Source organism: Manis javanica, chromosome 15 (genome assembly GCF_040802235.1).
Source record: "Manis javanica isolate MJ-LG chromosome 15, MJ_LKY, whole genome shotgun sequence".
Taxonomy (NCBI): Eukaryota; Metazoa; Chordata; class Mammalia; order Pholidota; family Manidae; genus Manis; species Manis javanica.
This window is the reverse complement of record NC_133170.1, coordinates 77,960,909-77,976,372: the sequence shown is the minus strand read 5'-3', so window position 1 is coordinate 77,976,372 and position 15,464 is coordinate 77,960,909. Positions and strand designations below refer to the sequence as shown.

Below are 15,464 nucleotides of genomic sequence, written 5' to 3'. Positions count from 1 at the left end.
TTTTTTTCCAAAGAAGTCCTGGTTTGTTTGTGGTGACTGGGGACCTGGGCCTGAGACAGCCCAGGCGCCTCTTCCATCGCCCCCTGCGGTGGCTGAGCACATTGGTCACAGTGCGGGGACCCCACCTGTCCCTCAGAGCAGCCATTCAGGACCCAAATGTGTGCTCTTTAGGGCTCCACCCACGTCCTGGGGCACATCTGTGTGTCACTAACCTTTCTGTCTCTATGTGCTATGAAAAAAATGCTGTATGCTTTAGAAGTAGCCACTGTATGTTGTACAGGCATTGGTGGACATATGTAAAATAAAAATCATAATGCTTCATTCAAATCTGTTTTCTGGGTCTTTTCAGAAACACCCAGCACAATCAAGGCATTGAACAGAAGTGTAATTTATAGCAGAGGGAGTAAGGCAGAGGTTCTACATTCTACTTTATCTCCTTAAAGGTACCGAGGGTGGAAAAGATGAGTCATTTTTCTGTAGTGTTTGAATTTAAACCCTGAAAGGATGTCTTGGGTAGAAGCGCTGCCAGGCTTGTGGAAAAGCAGAATGAATCAGCTGGTGTTGCCACTACCTTAATACTGGGGAGGTCGGGTGGGAAGAGGTAGGTTCCAGGCTTACCATCTGGAACCTAAAGAGTCTATCAGGTTGCTTTAAATGAATGGAACTTGAAACCTAAGTTCAAATTTTACAGCTTTATGAAATTCACTTACTCTCAGACCATATATAAATACATAAACATGCCTCAGGGACAGCTTGATAAAAGCCCAGAATCTGTTTCCCACCCTGTAATGACATGTTCAAATACCTGCTAAGTGTAGGTCCTATTTGGGACCCTTTAAACCACACCCCTTTAGGTGACTTGAGGTCGGCTCTCTGAAGAGGACATTTTAATTTGGTGCCACAGGGCAGCTGAGAAGCTGGAGCCAGGCTTTGGTATAAGATGGCCACTCACTTTTCTTAGATGTGATGCTTTCCGAGCTGCTGTGATCTTCCCTTGGATACGGAGCTTAACTGGATCAAATTCCCACCTCCTGGGTACTTTCCTCAGTCGGAGCAAAAATGGTGATGAGAGAGGTCAGAGGACTTCATGCGGACGGACACCTTGGGAGAGAGGCCACGTTGAGGTTTAGAGACCCTTGGCGTTTGCCTTGTGGACGAGAGCGGTTATTACCCAACCGTCGGCATCATCAAACTGGATGTGGACCTGCCTCCGAGAAGCCAGCCCCGCCACCACCCGCACCCCCCTTGCCGCTCCCCAGCCCCGCCACGAGGCAAGCCACACTTAGAAATGGCCCCACGAGGCCTGTTGGCACATTCGGCTGAGCTGACCAGACAGTGTGACTTCTGAAGACAGACCTGATCCTCAGGGCGCAAGTTCTAGGACAGCAGGTAAACAGAAAAATCACCTTGCATTGTGCTTAGGGGAAGTTTTGTTTTAAAAGACTTGTATACAGATAACACCCATGAAACAATTTTATAGTTAAATGTATATAAATTTAAATGTGTGCATGAAGACTCAACCCATTCAGCTTTTACTGTATCAGTTCCCAGCAAAACTGGATCAAAATAAGTTCTGTGAACTCCTTGCCCATGAGGACTGCCAGGGAGGGCAGAGCACCAAGCCCCCGCTTTGACTTCCTAAGACAGTGGCTCCCAGGCCTCTGCTCCTTAGACCTGGGATCGCTTCCTTTCCAAACACCAGGCCGCACACACCCCAGCCTGTTACATCAGTGTCTGGGGGTGAGACTCGAGCCCTGATAGGTTTTGAAGCTCGCCAGGAGATCCTAGTGTGGAGACCTAGAGAACCACAGTGATGAGGCATAAGCTTCACCATCTAGTGAAAATGTGGGTTTTGACATTTAAAACTGAGAAGGAATTAGTGTCAACTTCCAGTTCTTGGACAACTAAACATGGTAAACCTCTTCTCTCCCTTTTCTTCCAGGGTTTGAATCTCTCTAGTATCAATCTATTTTTGTTTTTCGGATGTTGAGTAAGGAATAGAGGAAGACATGAACTATATTTTGATTCTAGTCAGTATGTAAGAGGAGTGACAAAATGGTAGAATTTTCATCTAGTTTCTCATTTAAAATTGATTACCTCCCTCCCCCACGCAGCCACTCACCACTGTTAGCTGTCCATTTTTATTTTTATAGATTTGTTCTTCTGGCCCGGTGTCGAAAACGATTGTGCCTTCTTTTCCAGGACTAATATAAAACTGTAAACTTAAAATGCACAAAATGATGAATCACTTTGTTTTTCTCCTTCAGCCATTGGTCTGCAAAAGAAATTCACTTATGAAGCTTTACTAGTTTCAAGATTGAATTCCTGTTTACTGCAGAGTTTAACCGCATATCTAAGTAACGAAAGGACAGTCATGTCCACAACCAGGAAGTGGCACATTGAATCGGCCAATGTGATGTCTGCAGAACTACCTCTATCTCTTCAGGTTGGAACTCACAGTGGGCTGGGTCTTCCCTCAGACGTACAGCCCGACAGAAACACCACTCTCCAAAGCACCCCCTCCCTCTCCAAAGCACCCCCTCCCTCTCCCTGTCCACAGAGGAATTTCCTCATTGGGTTATAAAGACTGGAGACTGAATAGAAGCAGTCTGCTTTCACAGGGGCTCTGTGCCTGCTTCAGTCTGAGAATGAGAACCAAGCATGGCCTTAGGAATCCATTCACTGTCCCTGACTGGCTGTGTGACATTGGGCAGGTTGCTGAACCACCTGGTGCCCAGGAAATGGGAAAGGTGTCACCTGCTGAGTTGTTGAGAGAATTGAGTAAGAATACTTTTGTGCTGGGTATTTTTCATTTATGTCTAAAAGAAATTATAGCCCTTTTCCTGAATCAATCTGTAAGCAGCCTGCAAAGCTGAGGCCCACTGTGCTCAACCACCTGTCCCCAAAAACAGGCATTGACAGCAAAAGTGTGTCATCTGCTGTGGCCCAGAGGTCTCTCTTTCACTTGGTGACAGCTTCCCTCTGGGACAAAAGCACCTCCTTTGAAAAACTGGATGGTAAGTCCCCTGTTTCCGTAGGCGAGGGTGGGATCACTGACTTGTCACTGGCAACTTCCCTTCCGCAGCCCTTACTGGCAGGCAGGGGGGAAACTGTCAACATTTGCTCCTTCCCCGATCCATTAATAAATATATCAACTTGTTTGACTTAACATATTAACTTGAATGACTTCCTGAGCTAAAGCTGAAACCACCTACCTTCCCTGAACGACATTTACAACGTTCTCCTTATTAGCCAGCATGACTAGTTTAGTAACCGCTTCAAATACGTGCTCACACTGTAAGACAGCGTCCCCCTGAGGTGGAGAGAGGACACAGTGGGGTCAGTAGTGGCAGGTTAAAGGAAAAATACTCTCCAGCACCGAGGTTTCACGGTGGGCAGTGAAGTGATGTGGCAGTGTTTCTGTGGGACTGGTGGCCTTCCCTTACCTTTTGCTTGTTGCCCTCTGGCGAGACATGAATGACGAAGATTCTGTCACTAAGGTTGCTCGTAGAGACACCTTAAGACAGGTCCAAAGTTAGGGGCCAGGAATTGAACAGCTTGACATTAATACAGGAAAAAGAAGCACTCCTCTGGGCCCCCTGACCCCCCACGCACTTTCCCTCCCAGCCGGGCCCTGCAGGACAAAGGGGTCCAGCAGTCCGCATGCTGCCTGCCACGGGGCTGTAAAGGTCTGGGCTCTGAATGAAAAAACAGGCCATGGAAGACGACTACTGTCCAACCTGGGTGGCTGAGTGAAGGAGGCACCACGGATATTGATGCCAGACCAAGAGGCCCAGGCTGGGCCCAGGCAGCCCCAGGCTTTATGGGCACTGGCACTTAGGTCTTCCAGCTGAGGGCCCCTTCATTACCGGTGTGCCCAGAAGCTAAGACCACCCAGTGAATCGAAGGCCCCGTGATAGCCTGCTTCTTACCTTTGAGTGTGGAATACTCTATTTTCTGTTTGATTTTGGTAAGTTCCACCACATAAGCTGCTCTTTGAGTCAGAATGAGCTGCCGCTGTCGCACCTTGAAGCCTTTCCTGTCGTATTTAATGACCGGGATGCCATACTGCAAGGAGGTCACCATCACTACTCAGGGAGGTTACTTCATGGGGGGATGGGAGCACATGGCCAAGTTCCTTGTCACTCAGACTCTGGTAAAGTTGCTTAAAACACTCAGAGAGGGACGAACAGATTTTACATAGGTTTTTTCCTGCACCCTAACTCTCTGCAGGGTAGATTTTGAGTCCCAGTTCTGCCCATGGCATTGCTCTTCCACAGAATTCAAGGCCATGGCCACCTGCCTCACAGGGCTGCTTTGAGAGGTCAACAGAGATGAAAACGCTCTGCAGGCACTAAAGGCCTCACAGCCAGAAGGCAGTCTGGTCCAGCACAGGTTTGTTCTGGGAACCCAAAGTGGTAGCAGCCCCTGGAGCCACACTCATCAGCTGCTGCATGCCAGGTGGCATCCTGTGCACTCACTCCATCAACCCCTTCAGCCCCTCAGTCACCCTGTCATCCCTATTCACAGAAGGACAGAGGCCGAGAAAGCTTAAGGAACCTGCCCAGGACTGTGCAGCTACTAAGTTACAAGGCCCACATTGGCACCCTGCCACCTTCCCATAGGGCATGTTTCATGACTAAGTTCATGGCTGAAATCCACTTAGTTTCATAGAAAGCCAAACACAGTTCCAGAGTGACAGATGGGGACTGAAACGACGACAGGCATCTAACACTCATGTAGTCCCTGCAGCCTCAGTGATACGCAGAACGTGGCAGTTGAGAGCCCAGCCCACCCACAGGCACCTCAGCATTGAAACAGCTTCCAGACACTTTTCCCGTGGAAAACAGACCCTGTTTGCAGACTCCGTAAGGGAATCCCATTCGAGGTGAGGACACTCGTCTTCTTACCTGGATGTTCTCTTTGCTGACGATTTGAAACACTTTGGGGTGAATGTCTCCTTCATCTAGGGAGGGAACCAGAACACAGCAGACCATCACTAAACACTACTCCTGTGCATGAGAGAGCCCATGATATCACGGCCGTCTGCGACCAAGGGCACAACTGGGGAAAGGGCAGTGAGGAAATGCTACGGAGTCCAGCATCTTCTTTGACTTGTCTTAAAATAGGAAAAATGAGTACACAGATGAAAAAGTGTACTTACCTATCCGAGTGTTGGCAAAGGGTTGACTTAAACTTTCTGCGTAGCCTTCCTTCTTCCCCCTGAATATTTCACTTGTAACCATCTTTTGCTGCATCTGGTAACAGATAATCAAAAATACAGAAATGGTAGCCACGAGGCTCCTTGGGACGGAGGACCCTTAGGTCCATGGCGGTGCTTGCTTTCCTGGAGAAGCTGTGGGAGCTTCGTCACACTGCCGTACCGAAGTCGGAACACATTCCTGGCTTTGGCCAAAGTTCCCTAAAACATACCAGTAGGGACTGCACTGGCTTGTCTCTTGCACTGGCTTCCTTGAAGTGGAATTCTCGTAGTTTCAGAGAGCGGTTTCTTTCCTTTAGGTCAGAGACTGGCAGACTACAGACTGCGGACCGAATCCAGTCTGCCACCTGATTTTGTTAGTAAAGTTTTTACCATTCATGGAAATGAATGCCATTCATTCACATTGTCTCTAGCAGCTTTGGGGCTACATCAGCAGAGCTGAATAATTGTAACAGAGATTCTGTGGCCCACAAAGCCTCAAATACTATTCTCTGGCCCTTTCCAGAAAAAGCTGCCCTGCAGAAAAGCATAACCCAGACCTCCGGCAGAGAAGGGGTCAGGCATTCTCTAATGAGGGGGCCACGTGGATTCCATACCAGAGGTGACAGTGTGAGCGATGCTACTTAAAACAGATGCCATTTAACGAGGGCTCCATGCTACTGGCTACATGGATTTAATCCTCAACACATGTACAAGGCATGGGCCTGGTGTGACCCTTGGCTTACAGGTGAAATGGTAAGGACTGTTGACTAGTAGTTTCTCGGGCCAGCACCCACCCTTCACTATTCTGCCACCCACCTGCCCACCACGTCCCTACCAGCACTTTCCTCTCGGCTGTGATCCCACGGCAGTAGTTCCGCACCAGGTTCCTTGTGCACATCTTCCTGAGCAGATCCGATGCCTGCATGGAGAACAGACTCCTTTTCCACTTGCCTTACTCATTCCCTCCCACCGTCTTGGCCTCTGGCTACCAAAACAGAAGCTTAAAGAGCTCAGTTGAATTCAGTTTGGTTTGAAGTACGGTGTTACTATTCAATAGTCAAAGAAAACAGAAAATCTTACACTAACATCACTATTGCTAAATAGTGGTTCTTAAACCTGAATGTGTTCTGAGCAACCTAAGGACCTGGCTAAAACAAGACTCCTAGAGGTGCTGCCTCAGTGGATCCATATTGGGGCCCAGGAATCTTACAGTTGCCCTGGTTTGTGCTCCAGACTCAGGGATGTCCTCAGAACATATTTTGAGAAACACTGTTCTAGGTGGCAGTCACTAAACCCATGTGGAAGGCTCCATTAAGGATAGAAACCATTCAGAAGTGCTCTGTGTAAAAGACCTCTGTTGGCTTCATAATTCTAGTGAGGATATTAAAATCCAGAGGCATGAGATTTCCTGTGCAGCATGCGTACAAGGAAATGCTTCGCTAAGGCAGCCCTTTCACGCCAAGGGAGGCACAACAAAGGCATACAGAAGTTAAGCTCCATCAGGGCCTGAGCCACTTGCAACAGGAGTTCAGTCCTTACATTTTCCAACAAGCCAGGAGGCCTCAGCCAGCTCTTGTCCAAGACATTCTTGGGGACATGATACTGAAGGTTCAAGATGTAATTCCTGCGCACCAACATGATAAACTCCTCATTGTCAGGACAAAGGGGCTTGTTGCGATTGATGAATCCCTTAATGAACCTGAACAGGAAAGTGTTTTGTTAGTTTTCTGGCCCATTTCTTCACTGCAACTTGCATTTTCTCCCCATTTGCTGGATTCAGAGGAGGCCAAAATAATAGAAATTCCTTTGATCGCCATGTAGGGCTATATAGTAACTGTAGCCCACAGGCCAGATCTGCCCCCAAAGATAGGTTCTACTTAACCCACACTACTTTCGGTTTTGCTTTGTTTAGTTGCCCACAAGAACAAATGGAGAGAAATTACATGAAACTCTTCCTTTCCAGCTGTCTTTGGGAGGAAAAAAAAAAAAATCAAAAGATGCAGCAACACTCGCCTGGCATTTCTCCATGGCAGCGGTCAGCTAAAAGGAAGCAGTGACTGCCCCTCAGGTGCACTGAGCTTTCCGGTTCGCCACAGTCCCCACCATACCTTACTGTCTTATCCCAGCTCATGGCGCAAGACATGGCTGGCATCAGAAGGCTTCTGACTTTGTGACTTTTGAACTAGGCTAAGAGAAACTATAAAACATACTGAGTTGTGATCACCATCAAACTAGGCAGCTCAGAGAAAAGACATGGAACTGAATTCCTGAGCTGACATCCTGAAAGGAAGATCACCTTTCTGCACAAAGCCAAAAACCTCAACCGATGCTCGGCATGGCGTCCGGGACCACGCTCTGCAGCCCACCAGCATTTCGGGACTTCTCCTCCGTGCTGTACCCTAGAATTTACCTCCTTATAATCTGCACGGCCCACTTTCTCCTTTTGGCCTCCATGCGAGCCAGGGCTCCACGCCAGTGCGCTTCAAGTTTGATGGCTGAAAGAGTTCACTGCTGGCATTAGAAGGTCAGCACAGTCATATTTAAATACCAAAGGCTTTTTCAGAATTATTCATCCATTCCACAAACATTTGGGTGCCCACCCAGAGCACTCCAGGGATGGAAGGTCAGGTGTGTGTCATCAGCATTTCCCCAGGGGTGCTCAGATGGACAAAGGAACACAAGGTCCAAAGGGAAGCCCCCCCTTTTTATGCAAGGGAGCCAGTTTCCTAAGGTCTTTGAGGGCAAGAAGGTATTTGTGATGGCAGATTAGTCTTGGACTACATTTGGTTTGTTTCACCCAGTGCTTGTTTGATTAAGTTGTCTATATTTAAAAGTTGGGATACACAAATCAAGACACACACAGATTTCTGGCTTATTTCCCAATTTTTAAATGCTCTTCAGATTTTTACACTTATTCAGATTTTTCTAAATACTTTTTATTCCTTAGAGCAGCATTGTTTCTGTTACCAAAGCAAACAACTGGAAACAGCCCAAATGTCCATCAACAGAATGGCTAAATCGTGGTGTACAGCACAGGGGTCAGCAAACTACAGCCCTGGGGCTAGCCACCTGCTTTTATAAATAAAGTTTTATTATAACATGGCTGTGCCCATTCATTTATATATTGCCCCTAAAGCTACCTTCATGCTACAATGGCAGAGCTGAGTAGTTGTGACAGAGACCGTATGACCCACAAGTCTAAAATATTTACCATCTGGCCCTTTAAGAAATAACTTGCCAAAAATGAACAAACGGACTACATCAAGCTAAAAAGCTTCTGTACAACAAAGGACACCATCAGCAGAACAAAAAGGCATCCTACAGTGTGGGAGAATATATTTGCAAACGACATATCCAACAAGGGGTTAACATCCAAAACATATAAAGAACTCAAATGCCTCAACACCCAAAAAGCAAATAATCCAATTTAAAAATGGGTGGGGCATATGAACAGACAATTCTCCAAAGAAATTCAGATTGCCAAGAGACACATGAAAAGATGCTCCACATCACTAATCATCAGAGAAATGCAAATTAAAACCGCAATGAGATATCACCTCACACCAGTTAGGATGGCCAGCATCGAAAAGACTAAGAACAGCAAATGCTGGCAAGGAGGTGGAGAAAGGGGAAACCTCCTACACTGCTGGTGGGAATGTAAACTAGTTCAACCATTGTGGAAAGCAGTATGGAGGTTCCTCAAAAAACTAAAAATAGAAATACCATTTGACCCTGGAATTCCACTCCTAGGAATTTACCCAAAGAAAACAAAATCTTAGATTTACAAAGACATATGCATGCCTATGTTTACTGTAGCACTATTTACAATAGTGAAGATATGGAAGCAACCTAAGTGTCCATCAGTAGATGAATGGATAAAGAAGATGTGGTACATATACACAATGGAATACTATTCAGCCATAAGAAAGAAACAAATCCCACCATTTGCAACAACACGGATGGAGCTAGAGGGTATTAGGCTCAGTGAAATAAGTCAGGCAGAGAAAGACAAGTATCAAATGATTTCCCTCATTTGTGGAGTATAACAATGAAGCAAAACTGAAGGAACAAAACAGCAGCAAACTCACAAACTCCAAGAAGGGACTACCGGTTACCAAAGAGGAGGGGTGTGGGGGGAGGGAGGTAGAAGGGGATTGAGGGGTATTATGACTTGGAGGAATTATGGGGAAGACAGTGTAGCACAGAGAAGATAGGTAGTGACTCTGGCATCATACTACACTGATGGACAGTGACTGCAAATGGGGGGGACTCAATAATATGGGTGAATGTAGTAACCACATTGTTTTTCATGTGAAACTTTCATAAGAGTGTATATCAATGATATCTTAATAAAAAAAACAATAATTTGCCAACCTTTACTATAGTAGAATATTATGCAGCTATGAAAATGAATCTATACATGTCTAGTGGTCAAATTCAGAAACAAAAGTGTTGCAAAAAACATACAAACAGTATAATTTTATAAAGTTCAAAACATGCCAGCCTATAAATATATTGTTCAATGATGCAGTCATAGATGGTAAAACTATAAAAAAAAGACCCACAAGGGAATGATAAATGCAAAATTCAGAAGAGTGTTGTCAGGGTAGAGGGAACTGAGAAGTGATGGGAACAGAGGGAAGGGAACTCATGGTGTTAGTAATGTTTTTATAAAGATTCTTTAAATATGCACTTGTTAGGGATCAAATGAAACACGTCTGTGGAACAAACAGGACCCAATGTTATAACCTCGTCACTGGAGTAAAGATGAAGTACTAGACCCCAAGGCTGCCCCATGCCAAGGTCTCAAGCATGGGCAGCGGGAGGGAAGGCACGAAGGAGCCTGGGCCTCCAGGGCCACGTGGACGAGAATGAAGCCTCGGAGCTCTGGCCCATCCCAGACCGGCAAGTTTCTGTTTAATCCTTACCCGCTTGTCTTTTTCTCACATATGCTCTCCTTTCCAGGCAGCCTTTGTATGTGGCTTGAATTCTTGCAACTTAAAATAAAACAGAAGTTTTGGTGAAAGGGCTTTCTTGGGAACCTTTGTAGCTGTGACCTTCACAAGGGACACTGGCAGGGGCCCTCAGGGTGCATGGTGTGGAGCTGACAGGAGGCCAACGCGGCGGGGCAGAGATGAGAGCGGCGGCTCACACTGGGCCTGGCTGCCGGCGCTCCAGTGACTCGCGCTTCCGCTTTCCTCCCCGCCAGGGTAAGGATCAGACCCAGCAGTAAGAGTCCCGGGTCCTGAGGGCTGCTGGCCTCTGGTTCGGTGCTAGCATTAGATTCCATTGTTACACCCCACCGGGCCTCAATGCATGTTACACACTTGAGTGCAGACTCGGGGTGAATACCACGCGGGGTGCCAGGCAACGCAGCTCCTCAGGCATGTGGGTGCAGGGCTGTGGGACCACATGCACTGGCCCTCAACTTCTCCATTTTCCGCCCGCATGTTCCACACAGTGCCTCTGGGCTCTCACAGGCCAAGCTCACCCAGGGCCCTGCTGCCCAGCAGCGTCCATTCCCTGGGAGCTGGCAGCCACCACCTGCCCATTAACCAGGTCCCGGTGATCTGTGCCCACTGCTGTGTCGGGGTCCAAACATGAGACCACCAAGCCCAGTGCTTATAAGCCCAAGCCTAGAAGCCAGTCAGACCTGTGTTCAAACCCCAGCTCTGCAGCTTCCTAGCTGTTGTGGCCTTCAGCAATTTACCAGCATCTTGCGGCCTCAGGTTTCCTGAATATTAGGTGGAGACCACATCACTCCCTTGGTGTGCTCTGAGAATACCATGAGACGGTGAGTGTACAGGGCTTTGTGGGCGCCTGGCACACAGTGAGCACTCAGATTGCTCCAGCAGAGCTGTTTGAACAGTTTAGATTCCAAGGGAGAAGCCCTTTTTTCCTTAGTAGTTGTGATTTTTTTTCTGCATTCCCCCACCTCCATCCAATTTTCTCATTTACCATTCACAACCGCACATCCTAGCTGTAGGCTTCAAAGAACACCTTCCAGTATCAGACACTTACACAAATGAGATTTCACAACCTTCATTTAAGGTCTAGTGTGGCATAATGGAGTTGGATCTAAGCTAGAAAAGGGGCAGCAGTCCAGGTTCCAAGTTTCCTCCAAACACTCATGAAGGCATAAATTCTTATGCATTTTACCATAATCACATATCTTGTTCTGGGTTCCCAAGTGAATGTTTCTAATATTACATCAAACACTTATGTTTAAGATGTATTCCAAGCTAAGCATATGCATTGCACTTTCTATTGAAATCAAGGCAGAAAAATCATACCTAGTTGATGTTTACTAAATTCAAAGGCATCTTCAGTAGCAAACAGAGTTCTGGGGAAACGAATGAATATTTTGGTTCTAGAAGTAAAAAAGAAAAGTTTTAATGATCCCTTGGTTAATTGCCATCTGTATTGGATTGAAAAGTGCTGTCCCGCCACCAGCTTCACGTCTACTTATTTAGAAACAGAGTTTCTGCAGATGTACTCAATGTAAGGATTGAGGTGAGGTCATACTGAACTGGACCCTAAATCCGATGACAGTGTCCTTATACATGATGGGAAAGGAGGCAGGGAGGTCCAGGCAACAGGCCCTGTGAAGACAGAGGCAGAGACCGGAGTGATGCGGCCACAAGCCAGGAGCTGCTGTAGGCCAGACTAGGCAAGGAAGGATCCTTCCACAGAGGCTTCAGAGGGAGTGTGACCCTGAAAACACATTGATTTTGAACTTCTAGCCCCAGAACTTGTGAGAGGGTCAATTTCTGTTGTTTTCAACCAGCCAGTCAGGGGTACTTTGTCAAGCAGCCCTAGGAATCTAATACACATCCTAACCCAGAGTTACCTCCCTGGGCTTTAAAAAGTAATGACAAAGAAAAAAAAATGACAAACAATACGGATCTAAGCAAAAAAGAAGATCCCATTAACCAGCAAAGATAAATTGTAAATACTGATCTCATGTTCTATACCCCACGCTCTGAGAGGAACTTCCCAGGGCAGCCACTGGGAGGCAGCCGTGCGCCACACCAAGTGGTCCCGCTTCCCCATTTGAGCTTAAGGAATGGGGACAGATGACCACCTCTGACCTCCAGGGCCTGCCTCCCTCAGGATATGCTAAGCCCAAGTCCCCTCAGGAGCTGGCTTGGAAAAGTAGCTGATTCTTGCAGCAGGCCCCAGAACAGAAGCGTAAAGCTGGAGAGGGGTCACGGTGGCCGCAGAGGGCTGTGTACAAGTGGGATGTAGGCATTGGCATGCAGACCCCATGGGCAGATTCAAAGACAGAGATCCCTGCAGCTGGAATCTTCATGGCCTGGAAGTAGACCCTCTACATACTTGGGCACTGTTCCTTATAAGCAAATGAACCCTGACAATATAACTAACAGAACAGACTAAAATCTTTCCGGCTCACTCTACGGAGTTCTGCCTCAAGGCTTCTAATGCGTACCTAAGTTCTGTTCATGGACAACCACAACTCTATAGTAGCGATACTCGGGGGTTCCAGAATACCAGTTCTGGGATGTTAGAGAGCCTTTACACCCTGTAAATCCCAATATCCCCTCTGAGAGGTCCTGCTTACATTTGAACAATAAAAGATTAGGACCCCAAGCTTAGGGGATTCACCCTGGTCTCCTCACTCTTTTGCAAGCTTGATCCCAGCCCCATTAGGTTGAGAACACAGGACTCCTTTATAACATAATCTCCCCCAAAAGGCAGTAATAGAGTCCTTCTAACCTCTGAGAGTTTGTAATGTTGAGATTTATATTAAGATATATATTTGGTGTTTGTCCCATTCTAGTGTCACACCTCCCAGAACCCTTGTAATTTCCTATAGGGTTAGGGGCATCTTTTTCTACAATATTTGGTATTTGTTCCTGAAATAGCTGCAAAGTGATCAAAGTGAAATGGCTGCTTTTTATGCTTCATGACAGACCCCTTTCAGCTGAACCACACCTGAGTTTATGCTACTGAAGAGATGTTTGGAAGGCCCTAGATAAACTAAGGATGGGGGCTGGTTGCCAGGGGCGCCAATCTTGAGATCAGAGGGTTGGAGCTTTCAGCCCCACTTCCTGGGAAGGCATATGGGCTGGAGGTTGAATTAATGACCAATGGCCAATGATTTTATCAGTCATGCTTATGTAAAGCTGCCTCTATGAAAACCCAAAAAGGACGTGGTTTGGAGATCTGCGTGCACCAAAAGAGGTTATGGCAGCTCTGTGCCCCTTCCCACATAGCTTGTCCCATGCATCTCTTCCATCTGGCTGTTCCCAAGTCATATCTTTTTGTAATAACCTGGTAGTCCAGCAAGTAAAATGTTTTCCTGAATTCTGTGAACTGCTCTAGCAAATTAATTGAACCCAAGGAGGGGGTCCCGGGAACCTCTGATTTATAGCTAGCTAGTCAGAAATACAAGTGACAGCCTGTTCTTGCAATTGGTGTCTGAAGGGAGGAGGGATGGTCTTATGAGACCCCGCCCTTAACCTCCAGGTAGACAGCATCAGAATTGAGTTACATTGAAGGACAGCCAGCAGGTGCCAGAGTATTGTGGTGCTCTGAATTTGGAGTATTGAGTAGGGGAGACCCACAGGAGATTTTCTGTGTTAAAGACCTTCATTTAAATTGAGTGGATAGAAGTAACTGCTTGTAAATCTACATAAATTCCTAAGAAATTAATTGTCCAGGCTCTAGATGGATACAGGTCATTGCATGAAACATGTTGACAGCAAATTCCCAGCCACTTACCTCCCTAACTTGTACTCCTCAGGTTTGTACCCAATGTACTTGATCAGCCGCTCTACACCCTCTGCTGGGGGCCCGTGCCAGTGCGGCCAGGTGTCTGGGCACAAGCACTTGTACCTAGGGAGAAGAGAGGCACAGGAAGAAAGATGGCAGACCTTAAACACTAGCACCTCCTAGAGGTCAGCTTCATTCTGCCGTGGCGTGGCAGCCACTCAGCATAATGTAATAGACTCATCACTCTTAACTTTCTTAAGATCAATGATATACTGGAGATGGCTGGTAATTGTAGGTCTGCTTTGGTTATGTAGCTGTATTCCTATTATGTTAATGTGTGTGCGCAATTTAATTAGTAGTTTAAAACCTATACATGCTTATGTTACTCTACAAGAAGATATGTCAAAGAAATAATCTTCAAAAAAAAATCAATGATATACACTTGGCAAGAAATAAAAGAGGAATAGTTTCAGTAAGACAGAAGTTTTGGCCTACTTTGTAGAACAATGACATCATTAGACACCACCCAAGAAACTCAATTCCTGTGGGAATTATATGGAATTATATATAAAGTATGAAAATCATATGTATAAGCACTTTTTCTTTGATGGTTTGTTTATGGTTCATGATTGTAGTCAAGACAGAAACAGTAGCCAAGACAGAAAGAGTTTCTGTGTTCGTTCACCATGAGGATTTGTTTGTTATCCTTCAGATTGTGAAACTGTTGAGAGTTGAACTTAATTAATGATTGTGCATGGAAACCCCAATTTTGTTGTTAACAACCATTTTATCAATAAATATGAGAGATGCCTTCTTGGCACCACTCTTGCGCTGTCACGCCTTGAGGCCCCTGGCTAGTCCTTAAGATCTTCGATGAACAATCGCGTCTCTTCCCTCATCTGCGAGTCAGAGGCAGGGAGGGGACCCGACAAATTCCATTCCTAGGTATGTATGTAAGAGATGTGAAAACATATGTCCATGCAAAATTATACACCAAAATTACTCTGTATTCATCTAGAGCCTGGAGAATTAATTTCTTAGGAATTTATGTAGATTTACAAGCAGTTACTTCTATCCACTCCATTTAAATGCAGATTCATAGTGTCATTATTCATGACACATAAAAGGTAAAAACAACCCAAATGTCTGTCAGTGGAAAAGTGATAAATACAAGTGGTCCAGCATGTGCAGAAAAGGTACCATGCTGGGTAAGTGAGGAGGGATTTTTCAAGGATCATTTGGGACCTGAAGTTGTCTTAAGAAACCGATTTCAGCACAAAATAAATGGAATTCCCTTCTAATATGTGGTCATTGTAGAGATAACCATGATGTCTGTAATATAATGAAATAAGTGAATGCAGAATTTGAAAGTGCCTGTGGACCAAGGCTAGAAGCAATCAAGCTAAAGCCTCTGGACTGGAACAGCATGGCCTGGGTCCGAGCCCAGCTCAGGAGCTGGGCATGTCATTTCCCCTCCTCACTTGTACAACATGAACAATCAAAACTGTACAAACGTGGGCTCCCC

General features: G+C 46.1%; 1 protein-coding gene across 1 annotated transcript in view; it reads right to left on the bottom strand.

Annotated features, from left to right (window-relative positions):
- Positions 1–139: 139 nt before the first annotated feature.
- The window catches only part of MYO1H (myosin IH), a 134,944-nt gene continuing 119,619 nt past the window's right edge, over positions 140–15,464 (bottom strand). The window contains exons 21-33 of the mRNA XM_017664909.3: positions 13,949–14,062; positions 11,497–11,573; positions 10,132–10,200; positions 7,614–7,698; positions 6,743–6,902; positions 6,039–6,122; positions 5,165–5,258; positions 4,911–4,966; positions 3,933–4,068; positions 3,447–3,517; positions 3,216–3,313; positions 2,123–2,222; positions 140–1,101 (exon numbers count right to left, since the gene is read on the bottom strand). Of these exons, the coding sequence (XP_017520398.3) occupies positions 1,045–1,101; positions 2,123–2,222; positions 3,216–3,313; positions 3,447–3,517; positions 3,933–4,068; positions 4,911–4,966; positions 5,165–5,258; positions 6,039–6,122; positions 6,743–6,902; positions 7,614–7,698; positions 10,132–10,200; positions 11,497–11,573; positions 13,949–14,062 (1,201 nt within the window). The 3' untranslated portion in view covers positions 140–1,044. The remainder of the gene's footprint in view (positions 1,102–2,122; positions 2,223–3,215; positions 3,314–3,446; positions 3,518–3,932; positions 4,069–4,910; positions 4,967–5,164; positions 5,259–6,038; positions 6,123–6,742; positions 6,903–7,613; positions 7,699–10,131; positions 10,201–11,496; positions 11,574–13,948; positions 14,063–15,464) is intronic.